The 16,714-nt window shown below is 38.8% G+C and overlaps 1 protein-coding gene across 3 annotated transcripts in view; it reads left to right on the plus strand.

Moving 5' to 3' along the window:
* The first annotated feature begins 2,246 nt into the window (after positions 1-2,246).
* The window catches only part of LOC127618012 (WD repeat- and FYVE domain-containing protein 4-like), a 61,618-nt gene continuing 47,150 nt past the window's right edge, over positions 2,247-16,714 (plus strand). Inside the window, exons 1-13 of one of the 3 annotated variants that reach the window (XM_052090221.1) lie at positions 2,247-2,460; positions 4,097-4,342; positions 6,866-6,977; positions 7,572-7,678; positions 8,095-8,247; positions 8,521-8,710; positions 9,736-9,925; positions 10,761-10,921; positions 11,621-12,082; positions 12,179-12,280; positions 12,719-12,909; positions 15,057-15,661; positions 15,776-15,866. In XM_052090221.1, the coding sequence (XP_051946181.1) occupies positions 2,440-2,460; positions 4,097-4,342; positions 6,866-6,977; positions 7,572-7,678; positions 8,095-8,247; positions 8,521-8,710; positions 9,736-9,925; positions 10,761-10,921; positions 11,621-12,082; positions 12,179-12,280; positions 12,719-12,909; positions 15,057-15,661; positions 15,776-15,866 (2,631 nt within the window). In that variant the 5' untranslated portion in view covers positions 2,247-2,439. The remainder of the gene's footprint in view (positions 2,461-4,096; positions 4,343-6,865; positions 6,978-7,571; positions 7,679-8,094; positions 8,248-8,520; positions 8,711-9,735; positions 9,926-10,760; positions 10,922-11,620; positions 12,083-12,178; positions 12,281-12,718; positions 12,910-15,056; positions 15,662-15,775; positions 15,867-16,714) is intronic. The other 2 variants (XM_052090222.1, XM_052090223.1) reach the window with 2 other exon arrangements.

Genomic DNA, 16,714 nt, shown 5'->3' on the forward strand with positions numbered 1-16,714 from the left:
GTCATGTAGTGCAGACTTATAGGGCCCCTCGCGCAAGTCCACAAGGGCGCATTGATAAGTATTTTTGGGACAGACTCGATCGTGAAGTGTGGTTATTGTTGGACAGGAGCTGCAGGTTCGGTTCGGGGAAATATGCTGCCTATTGTTGTTGTTTTTACTATTGTGTTTGCGAGATGGCTTGCCATGCAGAGAAATCACATTTATACGCTCCGACGTCGTAGAAGACAAGATTATTTTTCATGCATGCAAATGCTGATGTTATGCACGGAGGAAAGGGTAAGCAAGTAAATGTTATTGACTTTGTAGATAAACATATAACTTGTCAAAAGTCGTTAATGCATTAAGTCATAATTATTTGATTTACGGTTTAATTTTCTTTTTTCTTTATATACATATATATATATATATATATATATATGTATATATATATATTTTTATGTGTACCTTGTTTTTTTTATGTCGTTTTTTATTTTCTTTTCTTTTCTCTTCTCTTGTCTTGTAATCAATACCAGTGAAAGGTGACGCTCATTCCATTTGAACTAAGATTACAATTTTATCACATAATGCAAATGTGCGTGAGTTTCACATGAATTTACAGGTTTAAATATCCATACTTCACTTACATATGACTCAGTAAAGCCCTGCCATTCGGTTCTATATAATGAATCATTATGCGATCAGCCTATTATTCAGCGCGCTATTACTATGTTTGAGACATCAACCACTGGTCGATGACCATAATGTTTGTATAAACTGTAGGTAACAACTGGTAAAATGTACACAGTCATAAAAACCATAATGATACTTACACTTAAATATTTTCTTCTCAGCCATGTTATCAATTGTCTGTGTCCGTTGGCCTTTCGCAAGGACTCCTGGGTACTTGAAGTGCGTGAAGCCTGGATCTATGCGGGCTTCGCGGAAGACCGCTGCAAGGGTACAAAGGGGGCGCTGCTGAGCACACTTCAGAGCGTTAAAATGCTAAATGGGACGGCCTACGGACTCGTAGACTCAGCGAGCACGCGCAGTTTAAGTCCACGAGACCGAAAGTCCGCATGAAGTGCGCCATTTGGGACAGGGCAACATTTTAACATCGATTTAATTTGAAATACACAATGAAGAGTTAAAAGGGGAAACATATTATTTAGACCATCTGAACCGAAACGACAACTTCCAAGCCCCGCCCATTTTATACTTTCGTCTTACGTTTCTGCCGTAACTTTATTTACCCCATCGGTTCTATTTCTGGTTTCAACCACTAATCTAATGTGGTGTCAACATGTGACTGCATTTTCGCGTCTCACCGACAGTTTTTAAAATATAAGCATATAAGTAAAACGAGAAATATACTGTAATAATAGTAATTCACGCTCATTCTTCTGCAAACCTCGCGAAGTTAAAGCAGGTGACACACAGAAAGTCTAGTCTATGATTACTTCAGTTACCTGAAGTAAACTTGTGGGCTCAAAATAAGGCACTGAAGATCAATTTTTTGTCCGACGTTTTTTTCTTCTAAGCATTACATGGTTCCGTCCAAGGTAAGCAAACGTGTGTAGCCTATCTTGAGTTTAACGTAATTTTAACTGAACTCACCACCATCAACTCCAACTTGGGGGTTAAATTAACTACCTTGGGAAACTTTAACCATTCGAAAATTGTGTATTTCATTCTCGTTTGGGTTCGCAGCAGATGAAGTTCAAACACGCAGTTCAAATGTAAAAGTTTTCTAAACACGCGAGATTAATATATCATATACAAGTTAATTATACGATTAATTTATCTATTGCTTTATTCAGTCATTAGTTAATTTAAATAGTTCTTATTTTGGAAGTATTATTTTCATATGTGAATAGGGAAGGTCGTTTCCTTGATGCCTAGTGTGAATTGTGAGTACTGCTATTTTAAATCACCACATGATGTCGCTTTTGTCCACAAACTGATGGACGTACCTTAAAGTGTAGGTAGATCATCTATCAGCCAATTGGAAATCACTCTAGTAAACACCATGCATAGAAACTCTTTACGTGCTCTCTCAACCTATTTTTTTTGACTGGTTGGAAATGTTATCCCCCTTTTGGTATAATATGAGAAATCAGTCCCAATACTTAGTGTACGTTTAATACTGAACGTGATCCTACTTTTGAGACTATTGAAGTGTGGAACACACACACACACACACACACACACACTAACACCCAAGAAAGTCCTCCTTCTGCTTTTTTTCTCTCACTAGGAAGTGAGGCACATGACCAGGCACAGCTGATGTCAGGGTTTCACATTGTGCAACGTTCAAGCACCCAGTGTAGATTAGAGCTGTCTCAGGCAGATTAAGAGGCATGTTTCTGCTGCACACTCACTGGGTGCTGTGACATGGGAAGCAAGGGGAAAACATTCTATCCAGCCATAAATCTTTGTACACAAGCCTCATCGTAGACTAAGATGCCACCCACCAAACAACAGGTATGTGTTAGATTACATTCCGTCTGAACTGGTGTTTCAAGTAGTATGCACATTATTCTGTTTAATTCACCTAACTCATGATATGGACTAATTTTGACAGCTGTTGTTGTGGGGCTGCCTTGTGATTCAAATCGGTTATGTTTTGTCCCTTGGAGGCTCAATTTAGAAAACACTGCAAGACAACAACTAGTTTAGCAAGGAAGCAGTTTTTTTTTTTTTTTTACTGAAGTACTTTCTGATTTCACCTGAAACTCCTTTTCCATTATGCTTTATCAGATTTAAACATTCCAGAAACAGAAAAAACCCACTTAAGCATTTAGTTACTGCCTTTTTACTTATGATGAGATAATGTTGGAGGAAGAGTTTATGGGCTGTATTTAGCCTCTGTGCTGAATGAATAAACTGCTTGGAATGTGCAGTGCCAACATGTAATTTCTATAGGAATGTGAATTGTCCTCCCTGTAGCAAAACAAGCTTGCGTCTTGACATCACAAGATCCCATTAACACTCAATGTGAAAAGCTGTTTCTGAGTTGCAGAAAAATACTCCAACTTGCCGTTATCCCTTGCTAACAGCCAGTAGGCAGACACTGATTTCCCTTCCTCTTTAATTAATGTTTATTGTCAGAGTCATCAGTTTCAATGTTTATATCATGCTGTTTTTGTGTGGCATCTTACAAGAACAAATTTTATTTTGCCTAGAAGTTACTCCTAACTTAATAGAGAACTTAATGTTACTTAGTAATATTACAAAGTTACTTATGGTTTTATTTAAGTATCTACATTGTCTCTTAAAAATTAAGTAATGGAAACGAATGAGACACTACTGAAAATATTGAGGAGGCACATGAGATTTCTTGGGTCTGTTTCTCAGGGACAAAATATGGGAAGCAGGAGACTTAAGCAAAAGTCAAATTATTCTCTCCATTTAATGTCATTACAGTTTTTAATTTTAATATTATCCCCTTTTTTCTCCCCAATTTAGAATGCCCAATTCCCCACTACTTAGTAGGTCCTCGTGGTGGTGCGATTACTCACCCTCAATACGGGTGTCAGATGACAAGTCTCAGTTGCTTCTGCTTCTGAGACAGTCAATCTGCGCATCTTATCACGTGGCTCGCTGTGCATGACACCGCGGAAACTCGCAGTATGTGGAGGCTCATGCTACTCTCCACGATCCGCGCACAACTTACTACATGCCCATCGAGACCGAGAACCACTAATTGCAACCATGAGGAGGTTATGCCATGTGACTACCCTCCCTAGCAGCTGGGCCAATTTGGTTGCTTAGGAGACCTGGCTGGATCACTCAGCACGCCCTGGATTCGAACTTGCGACTCCAGGGGTGGTAGTAAGCGTCAAAACTTGTTGAGCTACCCAGGTCTCCATAGTGTTTAGGAGATATTAAGATCTCATTTAATAATAATAATAATAATAATAAAAGACTCATCCTATAGGTTGTGTCTTTTTGTGCATTGATATGAATGACTTCCTTGTTATGGTCACTGTACTGAGAAAGAAGGTCCAATTTTCCAGAGGAATTATTCAAGAATTCAACAGATCTGGACTGTAGTATTGTTATAATAATGTCAGTATGTTATATCCATGTGATACCTTTTTATTTTTTATTTTTTGAGGAGGCAGGTGGAGAAATGGAAAGTATCAACAAGGAGAATGGGGAACTTGGCTCTTCAGGAGAGAGTTCAGAGAGTGTGGAACTGAAAACAGGCCAAATCCACAGTGGGACAAATGGGAACCTGAAAGCAGATGGTGATGCAGTGATGATTCTGAGAGATCAACTATCCCAGCTGAGTGCAATAACCCAATTGCCACTAGAGCAAAGAGACCAAGAGATGAACCGACTCCTGCTACTGTTCATCCAGGTAATGGCCCTGATTAGGTATATGTAATGTATGCATTGTAATAAATGGTCCGAAGGACAATTCCAGTAGAAAATAGGAAAAGAACATGCATATATTAGTTTATTTGAAATATGCTTATTAACTTGTATACATTTGCATGCATGCATTTGATATTCATGGCACACACCAATAATGTTGCTGTGGAGAATGTAAACCTCTTTTTGAGAAAAAAAAAAGGGATTTACTACAATATAGACCTTAATCAGATAATTACGTTCATATAAACATGGCCAGTGATGAGAGTGAAGGATAATTTAACAGATTATGCAGCTTGACTAAAGCAGCATAATGTAGTTTATATAGTTTGTGTAAAGCATACTTTACATTGGTACAAATGAACACAGGAAAATGAGTCCCATGACACTAAACCTAAACTTAACATCAAATTAACTTCTCATCAATAATTGGATGAAACCCTTTTCACTCTTACAGAAGCACATTGCATCAGGACAATTGATCTGTTTTGCAGCTGCATTGACAAACACTCATGACCTATTAAAATGGATGTGTGTGGGGGGGGGTTTACACACGTGTTACTGATGGGCTTACCACTTCTGCATTCTTACTGGGATTTGATCAACCATAGAGTAAGAAGTAAAGCTTAGGGAAATTAAGTTTTCATATGTTGTTATGAAAACATGGTTGCTACTCTCTGGATGTGCACATTTACATTTATTCCTTTGGCAGACGCTTTTATCCAAAGCGACTTACAAAAGAGGAAAACATTATAAGCGAATCATATTAAGGAGGCAGTGGTATGAAAAGTGCCATATTACAAAGTTTCACTAGCATCAGAATAGTAGTATTCAAGAGAGATTAAAGTGACTGGTTAAGTGCTCATGGAAAAGATGAGTTGGTGGAAGTTCATTCCACCAATGTGGTATGATGAAAACTGAAAGTCCGGAAAAGTGTTTTGGTGCCTCTTTGTATTGGTGAAACAAGGCGATGTTCCTTAGCTGACCACAGGCTTCTGGTGGGAATGTTACTCTGCAGAAATTATTTTAGGTATGCCGGAGCAGACCCAGTGATGCCAGTATCAGAGCCTTGAATTTGATACGTGCAGCAACTGGCAGCCAGTGATGAGAGACAAGGAGTGGTGTAACATGCGTTCTCTTTAGTTCATTAAAGACCAGATGTGCTGCTGCATTCTGGATCATTTGCAGGGGTCTAATTGCGCATGCAGGAAGGCCTGCAATGAGAGTGTTACAGTAGTCCAGTTTTGTTATGACAAATAATTGAACATGAAATTGTGTAGTATGTTCGCAGAGAAAGGGTCTTATCTACCTGATATTGTAGAGTGTAAATCTTCATGATTCTGCTGTCTTTGAGATGTGGTCTGTGAAATTTAGTTGGTTATCGATGGGTACCCCTAGATTTCTGACTGTTTTGGAAGGCATTACTGTAATTGAACCCAGCTGCATGGTGATGTTGTGTTCAAAAGCAGGGTTGGCTGGAAAGACAAGGAGTTTCCTTCATCCAGGCCGAGATGTCCGCTAAACAGGCAGAGATTTGTGAAGTTACTTTGGTGTCATTGGGCTGGAGAGACTAGTAGAGTTGTGTACCATCGGTGCTCTGTGATAAAGAGAAACTATGTGCCTGAATGATGGGTCCCAGTGATGTTTTGTGTATATAGAGAAGAGAAGTGGTCCAAGCACTGAACCCTGAGGTACCCCAGTAAGTAGCTGATGTGACTTTGACACCTCACCTCTCCAGGCTACTTTGAAGGACCTACCTGAGAGATTGAGGTTGGAAAGTAGGATCTGATGGTTGACTGTGTAAAAGGCTGCAGAAAGGTCCAGCAGTATCAGGACGGATGATCTGGATGAAAAATGTGGCAAAGACATCTGCTGTCAGTGATGTGCCTGGCGGTGGAGGGGGAGGACAGAGAAGTGTGTTGAATGTTCTAATCAAGCTGCAAGTGTCTGTGATGCTGTTGATCTTGTTCATGTAAAAGGAAGTTTTTGCAGATTTAAAGTTACCTGAAAAAGTTGCAAGCAGAGACTGCTACTTACCCAGATCTGCTGGATCTTTAGATTTCTGCCATCTCTTCTCAGCTGCCCTTAGGTCAGTCCGCTGTTCACGAAAGACGTCAGAGAGCCAGGGGCTGGGTGGTGTAATGCGTTCTGGCCTAGAGGAGAGAGGACAGATGCTGTCTAGACAGGTTGTTAAAGTTGAGCTGAGTTTGTCTGTGGCAGTGTTTACATTCAGGGTGGAAAATACGTTTTGTGTGGGAAGAGAAAGAAAACGGTGGTTACGACGAAAGAAACCAAAGGCGGAGTCTTTTTTTAATATGGATGGGAGAATCAAGTTAACACATTGGCAGACTGGTTTTGGGTCAGATGTTTTTGTTTTTTTTGCTGTGTGTAGAGTTCGGATTTTGCATTCTATTTTTATTATTGTCATTATTAGTTCTTAACCTAATTTTACTTATTGTGTTCATGTTGAAATATTAGCAGAAATAACTCCCATCTAACTCTTTTAAAGGTCTCAGAGACTGGCAGCACCCTCGATGATCTGGAACTCCAGGGCTTGGCACTGCTGGTTGGAGAGGCTCTCATCTGGCATGTATACCAGAGAGTGGCAGAGAAGCCTGCAGGTACCCACAAGAAACAATTTGTTACATAAAGATTATTTTACCCAAAAATGAAATTGTCATAATTTATTCACCCTCATGTTGTTAAAAATCCAGAGTCTGGTGACAGGCTTTCAGTCCTTAACATTCTGTCTAACATTTTCTTTGTGTTCCACGGAAGAAAGAAAGGTTTGGAAAAAACATTTTGTGTGAGGTTCAGTTGTGAAGAAGTAGTTGAGCAATGGTGGTGTTTCTAAAGGCTAAATAAGAGATGGGGTTAGTGCTTGAAGGGAAGTAGCTCACTTCATTTCACAGACATGAAGCATAAAATAAGTTCCATGATAATGTTGACCATTATGGTCTTCATTTAATTTTGCCACTTTATAATGCATTCACCACTTCTTACTGCTAATTGAAAAATGACTGTTGAAAATTTGCTTAGATTTGTAGGTGAAATTACATTATTCCAAAAACTTCATTTAAAATGGAAATGGAAGTGTGTGTGTGTGTGTGGGAGGGAGGGGGTCTGAAACCTTCTACTGTACATAGATCCTTCAATCTGTTGTCTGCTGATATGGCTGTTACAGTAATGTCTGTTTATTGTTTTTTTTACAATAGAGGAAGCCCGATTTGAATTGGAGCATTTTTTTCAGAGAGCAGATGTCAACAACAGCACAGGATGGCTCCTGCTGAAATCAGTATCTCTTTTGTCGAACGGAGATGCTGTAAGTTGCACAATTAAAATAGGCTTTCGATGCAGGTCCTGACCTTATACTTTGCAGAATTAATATCAACAATGCAAACATTTCCACATTTATTAAACTTAAGACTAGAGATTAAGACAGAAATGATGGCAAACTGTTAAACATTTAGTAAAAAAGTTGCTTATTCAATTGACGGCATTGTTTATTGCTTTTTGACTTCTCTTACCATTGTAATTACATTGATTGTGTTGTTGCATATAATTACAAACGGTAAAATTCTAAATAGACGACATGTGAATGAATAAGTACTTATGTGACATACTTTATAAAAGTGAAAATAGCATCTATGTCATTAAAAATGTTTCACTCCATGACTTTATCTTGTCTTTTAAGTGGCCTTGGCACGTTTTGACAGGGGTTTGTTTGTTCTTTGTCAGGAGGTTAGTGCTTTGATCAAGACCAATCTCCCTGCTGCTTTAGTCAAGTGTCTGTACCTGTTTGTTGCTTTGCCTCCCAGAGAAAAGAGCTTTGATTCTCCAGAGGATGTGAAAAAGGAAGTCAAATGCTCTTTTCAGGACACACTTATTCAGGTTTGTACATTTCCACAATCTCTATTTAATGTTGTGTTGCACGGTTATACGACACATGCTCGTTTTGTCATATCTAAATAAGGGATAATGTGTCTTCATTGGCACATCCTGCTTCAGATAGGTAATTATTTGACATAATTTAGATGGGTCAATGCAATGTACTAATGTGTTTTTTATGCATTTCATCCATTAATATCTCAGTGTTTGACCTTGTACACAAAGCATGCATCAGTTTTAGAACAGAGATAAGTGTGTCTTTACCACTCTGCTCAGGTGATTCTGCAGCTTTGCAGGCATGTTTGTTTTGTGGAGGTTCTGCTGGATACCCAGGAGCTTTCAAACATGATCATCTCTCTCACCCTTTTGTGGGATCAGTGCAGCCCCTCATGGAGACGGCAGGCGTCTTGTGTGCTCAGAGCAATGTCTGCTGCCCAAGCTCACAACACTGTATCTGCATTGCAAGGTCAGCTCTACCACCTCCAACCACCAAACAAACTCACGCACACAAGCCCTAGCCCATGGGAAGGCATTCTGTAGCTTGTTTCATCATCAAACTAAATACATCAGATTTTTTGTAATGAATTGTCTAAAACGGATGTCCAACTAGTATATTGAACAAGTGAACAGTGTAATTCTCATTGGAGTGTAGGTAATAATTACTTTTGTTTGCAAAATAATTGTTTGCATGTGTTTTGCTTGAATGGAGATAGGGAACATACTGTAAACAAATGTCAGACAGCGATGATATGCTTTCACATGATGCTTATTTGATTTACTCAGTTGTTCCAGACCTCTGTTAGTTGGACATCTGCTTTTAAGTGGAGGATTTCATATTGGACAATCTTATTACAAGTTCACCCAGGGGCATGCTGTCTTGTAACCATTAACAATTAGGACAAATTAGGCAGTAGAGAATGGGTGCGTCTCAATCAGCTCCTTAGTTTAGTTGCCAGGGCACTGAACAGAGTCAGCATTTCTACAGCTGTCTCAATCGCAAAAAAAGACTTAAAAACTTTTTTAAATATTGCAGTTGTTCGAATAAGGTTAAAATTACACATTTTATATTTCTATTTCTTTATTTATAGAATAATTTTTCATAATAAAACAGTACGTTTGAAAATCTACTACGGAAATGCATGACAGTTTCATTTATACAGCAAAGTTGTTGATTAATGCCAGCAGTGTCTTAATGTGCAAGCTTGTAATCGTATCGCAGGTGATAGTCATAATTATGCCAAATCTTATTGTATAAACACCCTTGCCAGTACCTGAATTTGTTTTAATGATTTGATGAGGCATAGGGAGCTTGGAAGCTGATTGAGACACACCCAAAGATAGCTGCTCTTTAAACAAGGATAATGTTGATCAGAATTATTCATGTTATTTATATTGTAAGCTCTAATGTGATATTTGTACAAAGAATATTGAAGAGTGGTGTTTTGACTTCCTTTTCAGTTTCTTTAAATATGTTCTTACTTTTCTTTTTAGCTAGTAACTGCATAAAGATCTGCATCCAGAACATGCAGAAGATAAGTGAGCAGGTCCCAGGGCATGTTCTAGCTGAGGTGGTTGTGAGTGTATTCAGCTTCGTAAAGGACTCTTATCCATTGAACCCTGCTCTTTTTGAGGAGTTTGAGAACAACGATGGCTACGGCATCCTTCAGGCCGTCTTATCACGGTAAGTTTGAAATCATTAAAGGTGATGTATACCAGCCTTTTCCAGCTAACAGTAATATGCATAAACAAGTAAACCATTCATAGGTTGATTTCCCAAAAGGGGTGAACACTGACTCAGTGACAGTATTAAAACATTGCTCTGTTAGCTTGAGCAAACCAGCCTGATGTTGCAACATAAGCTCAACCAGTGAAATGATGCTTTGTGAGTTTGGAATGGGATTATATGCTAGTCATTATTTTTGCAATTATTTTTGTTGACAATTCATAAATATCACTCACATCGAAGGCATACATTTCACACTATTGAAGCCTGTGATTCATTTCAAAAAATGCATTTGCTTACCAAATACCTACTGAATTCTTAGGGACTTTTTGTTACTTGCATCTGTCTGTCTGTCCATCTGTCTGTCATTGTCTGCAAGTTTCTTTGAATGCTGCAGAATTGAATAATTAAAGAGGTCATAATGAGATCAGTGGTAAATTGTGCTCCATCATATTAGTGATCATGCCAGCTCTCTTTAACCTGCTGTGTGTTTGTACCTCACAGCAAGGGCCACTGCAGGACAAGACTTCCCCATCAAACTCTTTTACTTAACTTTCTATTATCTAGCTCTGAATTCTCTATAGGGACTTTTGAATAGTCCTAGTGGCATAGCATAATCAAGGCCTGTATGCTATAAAAATAAAATATAGAAAAGCCTTTCATAATGTGTTTTACTGTTTAAAACAAATTGGAATGCTAACTAGCTTTTGTTTAAGATTTGTTTGAGGTTATCAAAAATGTACACACGTGGCACACCTGACTAAATTAATGACATATTTTTGTCCTTTTTCAGCTGTGAGGAGGAAGTAACAGAGGAGCACTTGCTTGCCGTCCAAGACCTTCTAGGCCTTATTGCGTCTTTCACCCTTTTTGGCAAGGCTGAGTTGAAGGTGGCCATATGTGTGAACAACCCTCAACCCCCAGGCTTCAGTTTTGACCCAGCCCTGACAAAAGGTAAGCCGCCATGACAGACGGTGTGTGCAATGCTGCATCTTTGCTCCGCCACCTCATGGTAATGCCACAGAAAAGGCAATTATGTCCAGGATGATAAAGTGTAGCCCTCCTCACTAACCCACTTAATCCATGCTGCATCAATTCTCCTAATCCAGACAACAATCCTCCATTCATCACCACAAGAGCACCTCACTCCTGAGAGAGAAACACAGCCCTTTGTTTTAGTTTTATTTTATTTGGTATTGATGTGATTTTAATTATGGGTGAAATTCAATCCTGTTACAGTACCCTCTGCAGCTATATTTATTTATCATAAACATTAGTGCACTTTTGTCCAAAGGGCCGATCACTCTCTTAGTCTTTTGACACTTGAATGTTGATGTAGATGTAAATGTGGTTTATTTTCTTTCATGCATGCCATAAAACACAGTTTCAGTCAGTTAAATTGAGAATTACTCAATATGAATGCATATTTTTCATTGGCATGAGCCAGTTGTGGTTTATAATGTCATTGCTTTGTACTTTTAGGAATAAACTTAAAAATTGATAATGAAATTTAAACTACTAGTCTGTTTTGTGTTTTGTTTGCTTTGTTTTTTAGAAGTTATTTAATTATGGTGTTGTTTCCTCTTCAGTTTCTAAGTTGTTTGTGTCTTGCTAACTTATCTAACATGTGCCTACCTGACTTTAAACATCCAGGCTCACCAGTGAAAAATCTCACAGCCTTTAAAATCATCCAGTCCTCCTTCCTGCGTTCGGGTAACACCGTGATCTGCAGCCAAATCCTGCGTACCATCCAGATGATCTGGTCTTGGGATAAGGCAAACTTCTTCCTGCTGGAGTGGACCCTGCAGTCTCTGGCTCAGCTGGCTGAGTGTGTGTGGCAGAAATCTCCACCTGTTCACCTCATTTTCTTTGAACTGCTTGAGACCATTGTCTTCCAACTCTCCTATATCCCACATGAGACCCTCAGGAAGGTGCAGGCAGTGTTGAAACAGGGCTGTTCGGAGGCCTTCAGCATGGCTGCTCTGGACTGCTTTTACAGACTCATCATGAACAGCAGGTTGCTGTCTGAAGTCCTGAGTGATGGAGGACTGATGGAGCAACTGTTGTTTGAGCTTAAAAGAAGGGCTAAGATCATCAGAAAGGCTGGTGTTGCTGGTGAGTTCTTTGGGGTTTAGCCTTTACTAAGAATGGTAACAAGAATGATTGGAATGCAGATGTCTAATCCTGATCCGAGATCTCATTTCTTGACAGTAAATGAGTATGAGGAGAAGGCTGGTGACCACGAGATGAAGTTGACCACCAACATTCTAAATGTAGTGGCAGCATTGGCCTTGCAGTCTATCAGAAACACTGGTTGGTTGATTTAGTTTTCACCATAATAAATCCTCTACAATAGCCACAAAAAGTATTTGGACACTTTTAAAATGTTATGCCACATTTAAAAAAGTATGAATTTCATTGCATAAAATATCAAACAAAGTGGCATTTGCAAATAACCTTTTATCAGATCTATTTTCACTTTCGTTAACCATTTTCTGCAATTATTTTAAATCAATTGGTCCCAAGTTTGATAACCAGAGAGTGTCCAAATACTCTTAAATACTTTTTATATATATATTTTTTTTTTGAACATTAGACACTGAACAGCAGTTTATTTCAAAGTGTGCTTGTGCTATTTTGTTATTTAATGCAATAAATTCATGCACTTTTTAAATTCATGTAGTTTAAACTTTGAAACTACAGTACATGTGGGAACTCTTTAGCTATCTGATTGGTCTCTTGGTTTTAAAGTATTCATCAGGGATTTGGGGATGATTCCCTATGTGAAGATCTTCCTGGATGTTGAGCAGTTCCGCAGTCCCACTCTATGTATCCTGGAGCAGCTGTCTGAGGTTAACCCAGAGGAATACATGAGCACGGCCATCGGAGCTCTCTGCTCCTCCACTGAGAGTGAACTCGCACTCAAACAGGACCTACTACAGGTACATACATTTTCATCTGATTTCTTTTGCTTTCATATTAATCTGTTTAATAGGGCTTGCACTTAAACTGGTCTCCGTGTTCAGGTGTCTAGTACCTGTCTGTATATTCAACTTCTAGTCCTAATTCTAACAAATTATAACATGTTTAAAGCATAATGAGCCAGTGAATTTATTATATCAGCTTTTGGGAGCCTGATTGCATTATAGCCAAATTCAGATTGATTTGCTAATATACACCTAGCCGTTAACTCAAGCCTTATTCGATTAAGCCTGCAGCTTTGTGGTGCTACACAGAATATTATGAGCAATATCAAATCAGAGAATGTGAGAGAAATCTAATTATGCATAACTACATTAGTCAGTTACTGTGCATGTCCATTTTTTAGATTCAAGCTTAGGAATACTAACCTGCAGACCATTAAAATATAACTGGGTTAAGGCTGCTGGCAATTGGATTTCACACCGACCTCTCTGTGAAATGTGTCAAAGCCATTCTGATTACTTCTATTTGTCGTAATTAGGTTTGGGCTTCATTTTATAACACATTAACATTAGTTTTAGCATTGTAGATTGAATAAGGGTTAATCCATTTTGTGCCAGAATCTTTCGAAACCGGAGACCCTTCCCCGGTTTGTAGTGATGCATAATTTCTGAACAGAAAAAATGGACAAACGGAATTGTGAAAATGACTGTTGTCAAATATGTTTCTCGAGTATTATCACCTGCCATTGGTCACCAAACAAATAGTTCCACCCTAATCTGATGCCATTGGTTGAGCTAATGTTGCGATGTCTAGCTTGCCAGGATGCTCAAGCAGAGCAGTGTTTTGATGGCACTACAAGGTTATAGAATAATGATACAATAACATTTTATTTATTTAAAACGACTTCAGTTGACCGAAGTGCTTTCCAAAATAATACAATTAAAAGAAAGCCAAAAACAAAACATACGTATAAGACATAAAATAACATGAAATCAAAAGCATAAAACATTCAGAAGACTCATAAACAACATTGGCATTGCTCTGCTTCAAAACCAAATAAATAAAATAGGTTTTAAGATGATCTTTAAAAGTCAATATAGTTGGTGAGGATCTAGTTAAAGGAAGACGTTTTTGGGAGCAACAACAGAGAAGGCGTGATCGCCTTTAGATTCCATTCGCGATTGGGGACAGACAGTAGCAATCGACTTGAAGACCTCAGAGGTGTGGAAGTCTGATGGGGACAGATAAGGTATGCAATATATTGTGGAGCTGAGCCATGCAAAGCCTTGAAAACAAATAACAACACCTTGAACTCAATTCTGTATTAAACTGTTAGCCAGTGAAGAGACTGCAACACTGGTGTATTATGTTCCCTCTTTTTAGTATGTGTCAGAAGCCTTGCAGCTGCATTCTGTACTAGTTGCAGATGGTACTGGGAAATTCCCATGTATAGGGAATTACAGTAGTCAAGGCAAGATGATATAAAAGCATGAATCACTGTTTCCAGATCTTTAACACTTAAAATAGATTTAAGTTTAGAAATACCTCTCAGTTAAAACACTTTATTTGTTTATCAAATTTCAAGGCTAGGTCTAAGGTTACACCAAGTCTTTTAACAAGGTCAAACACAATAATTAAAATAGAAGTTAATCTGTTCTTGATCTCATTGGTGAAAGAAGGAGAACCACAAACAATACATTCTGTTTTATAATTGTTAAGCTGGAGAAAGTTTCTTGCAGACCAGAACTTCACATCTTCCTGGCACTGAAGGAGGGAATTGAAAGAGTGAATATCTCCTGGTTTAAGAGGAATGTACAACTGTGTGTCATCAGCATAAATATGTTTACAATTTTCAGGGAAGTCAACTTTCCAATAAATTACTTATAATGGGAGGTAGTATTTTAATAATGAAAAAAATGACAAGTCACCTTAAAGTTATTAATTCCAGTCTTATTTAATCATCTGAATGACAGTAATGCACTTTTGCAATATTGCTTTTATAAAACATACTAAATGTCAGCACTCTTGGAGCATTGCTTGTCCAATCAGATTAGATTACTGTAGCTAATGGTTGTATAATAATTATTACATAAAGTAATAGGATTGGATATGCTTTAGTGTCTGAACTATTTGTAATAATCATTTGCATCTTGCCTTTACGCAGTCTATTATGAAAGTTCTGGAGAACCCAAACAGCTGGAACGCCTTCCGTACTGCTGGCGGCTTTATCGGTCTGCTTTCCATTGTAGTGGACATGGAAGGATCCCTGCTGCAGCAGCCGTTGGGGGTGTGGGCATTGCTTTGCCGCCAGAGCCTCGTGGAGCTCCTCCTACTCACCTTACACACCATTGCCATGGCCGTGCATGTGCACCCAGTCAACGGACACTTTTTCCACACCTCCGGCTTTTGCGAGAAGCTGGATGAGGCCCTGCATAAGCTGGGCTGTTTCCAGGGAGGCGTACCCTTGGAAACAGACAAAGACAGCTCACTTTGCAGGAGTTTCCAGCAGTTTGTGGAAATGGTGGAGAGACCAGAACCCCAGTTGCCACCACCTTTAGATGACTGCGTTAAGCTTCTGGGTTTTCTAGAGCAGTTTGCTACTGGTGTGAGCTTTGATGCAGACCCATGTGCAGGCATACAGCATAGGACTGAGGCTGTTGAGAGTCAGACCGCAGTCTCAGGTCAGATTGCAGGGGAGGCGTCCAATGCCGATGAGGCTCTGAGGCACACCAGAGGCACAAGTGTCTCCGTATCAACAGAGTCTGGGAGGTATCCATCCATCCATCAATCTTTTCTATCTATCACTCTTTTCTATCCATCCATTTTTCTTGCCATCCATCCATCCATCCATCCATCCATCCAACCCTATTTTTTCTTATTCAGGGTTTATTGTGACCTCACCATTCTTCATCCTGGAGCTATTAAACTCATCATGACTCTCCTGCCTAGTATTTACTGTCCCAGTGACCCTCACGTAAGTAAAGACACATTTAAATTCACCTCTTTGGGGTTTGTTTGTATTTTGTGTGTAAAAAAGAAAATTGAACCATTGCCATGTTAGATTTACTCAAAAGAACAAGCAAATAGTAAAGGCATGTTCACTTTATGTAAGGGATAATCCACAGCTAGGTGTGCATTAAATTATTTAAAATACATGATGTGGAGGTGAAGAACCACCCGATGCAAAGCACTTTGCCTCCACAAAGTGCTCTTAAATAGATTAATGCACACCTAACTGTGGATTATCCCACTTATACCATGGTTACTTGCCAGAATTGATTAGTTACAGCTGTCATAATTTTTTTTCAGCGCAAATTTTGACTGGAAGAACAAAACATAATGGTTAATTTTATCTAAGGGTCGTTAGATCTACAGCTCTGCCTATTCAGACAAAGATCACACACTTTGTCAAAACTGTGAATTTAAATGCACAATCCAGAAATAATAATATCGACAGAATGTAGAGGGCTTGGCACTCCAGAGAAAACATATGATTTAATTTTTATTCATAGTAATTTTCACATGAATGTGGAAACAATTATTTTGAGCTCTGTAAGTGGCTAGTGGCTATAGCACTTGAGCACATAACATACACAACACATTACAGTTTAAATTGTCTTGCCTTGCCAGACAGCGAAAGACGCATTTAATAGGTCCAGATTTCCTTCTCTCACCCTCCGTGCAAAACAAGCTGAATTCCATTATATTAGCAATGCTGATTAAAATGGTTAGGAAATGTTTTCAATTGCTATAGCTCACTCTGCTTGCTCTGTAATGTTATTTTGCTAGGGTTACAAACCGCGCATTCATATCGAATGGTGA

This window comes from Xyrauchen texanus, chromosome 24 (genome assembly GCF_025860055.1).
Source record: "Xyrauchen texanus isolate HMW12.3.18 chromosome 24, RBS_HiC_50CHRs, whole genome shotgun sequence".
Classification (NCBI taxonomy): domain Eukaryota; kingdom Metazoa; phylum Chordata; class Actinopteri; order Cypriniformes; family Catostomidae; genus Xyrauchen; species Xyrauchen texanus.